Source organism: Setaria viridis, chromosome 3, assembly GCF_005286985.2.
Source record: "Setaria viridis chromosome 3, Setaria_viridis_v4.0, whole genome shotgun sequence".
Taxonomy (NCBI): domain Eukaryota; kingdom Viridiplantae; phylum Streptophyta; class Magnoliopsida; order Poales; family Poaceae; genus Setaria; species Setaria viridis.
In genome coordinates, this window is record NC_048265.2 from 16,441,954 (window position 1) to 16,443,116 (window position 1,163).

Genomic DNA, 1,163 nt, shown 5'->3' on the forward strand with positions numbered 1-1,163 from the left:
ACATCATTGATCACAGCAAATGCTCAACCTTTGCGCCAATGTTAATCTATGGAGATGACTTCTAAGAAGATGGAGATGACTTTTAAGAAGCTAGGACTTAGCAGAGCATCTAGCCACGAGAGCATAACAAGTACCAGCGTGAAGACAAGTTGTAAACTGCAACCAATTCGTTACTTGTATGTGGTTAAGGTCAAGTCAAGAAGCACCATTAATTCCAGTGCCCCCTTTGACAGCCTCCACTTGGCCTCCTATGGGAACACCCACTACCGTTAACGTGCATGCTATTAAGATAACGAACCACTGCATGGCCTCAAGCACTATAAATATCCATACCGCCTCTCAGAACTCATCACAACCCATACTCACTAGTAGCAGCTCACAATGGCAGGCACCAAGCTAATAGCATTGGGTTTCGTTGTCCTCGTGAGCATGGGGTTAGCCAATGCTGTGAGGGTGGCTAGATACTCTAGTGCTGATGGAACTGGCACAGGAGGGGGAGGGGGTGGTGGATATGTGAACGGTGCAGGATCAGGGTCTGGGTCCGGCACTGGTGCAGGTGGGAGTGGTTCAAATGGTGTCCACGCAAGTGCTGGAGGGGGTGGTGGTGGTGGTGGAAGTAGCCAGTATGGTGGGTCTGGATATGGTGGAGGGTCTGGGTCAGGTTCTGGTTCCGGAACATATAACCAAGGAAGGTATTCTGGCTATGGAGAATCTTCCAATGCCGGTGGTACCGGTGGTGGTGGAGGAGGAGGACAGGCCGGAGGTTACTGGGGATCTAGTGGACAGGGGTCTGGTAGTGGCACTGGATCTGGCTCTAGCTATTCTAACAGGTATTGGTACGGGCCCAGCTATGCAGGTGCAAATGCAAATGGCAACGGTGGTGGCAACGGGAATAGTCAGAACGGTGGAAGTGGTGGCGGTGCAGGTGCTGGGTCGGGGTACGGCAACGCCAATCCTTGATTTCCATACCAAGTCAATCTAAAGTTGGAGGCCATTGTACTTTGTTGTTTCATGTCGTGGGATTATTTTAATTTCTTTGTAATTGTGTTATGTTTTTGCAAATTAATAAAGGCCCCAACTGTGCTAGTAAATGTTGCAGCCTATGGGAAGATGTCCATGCCATGTCAGTTCATGGATAAAATAATATTGCTGTTATTTTGTCA

General features: G+C 48.8%; 1 protein-coding gene across 1 annotated transcript; it reads left to right on the forward strand.

Annotated features, from left to right (window-relative positions):
- The first annotated feature begins 334 nt into the window (after positions 1-334).
- On the forward strand, positions 335-1,163 carry LOC117850142 (uncharacterized). Its single transcript, XM_034731945.2, has one exon. It carries the CDS (start codon positions 382-384, stop codon positions 958-960), a length of 579 nt encoding a protein of 192 aa, XP_034587836.1. The 5' UTR covers positions 335-381; the 3' UTR covers positions 961-1,163.

What these genes read in the sequence shown, in the direction of transcription:
- LOC117850142 (XM_034731945.2), top strand. Translation starts at nt 382, where the DNA reads ATGGCAGGCACCAAGCTAATAGCATTGGGTTTCGTTGTCCTCGTGAGC.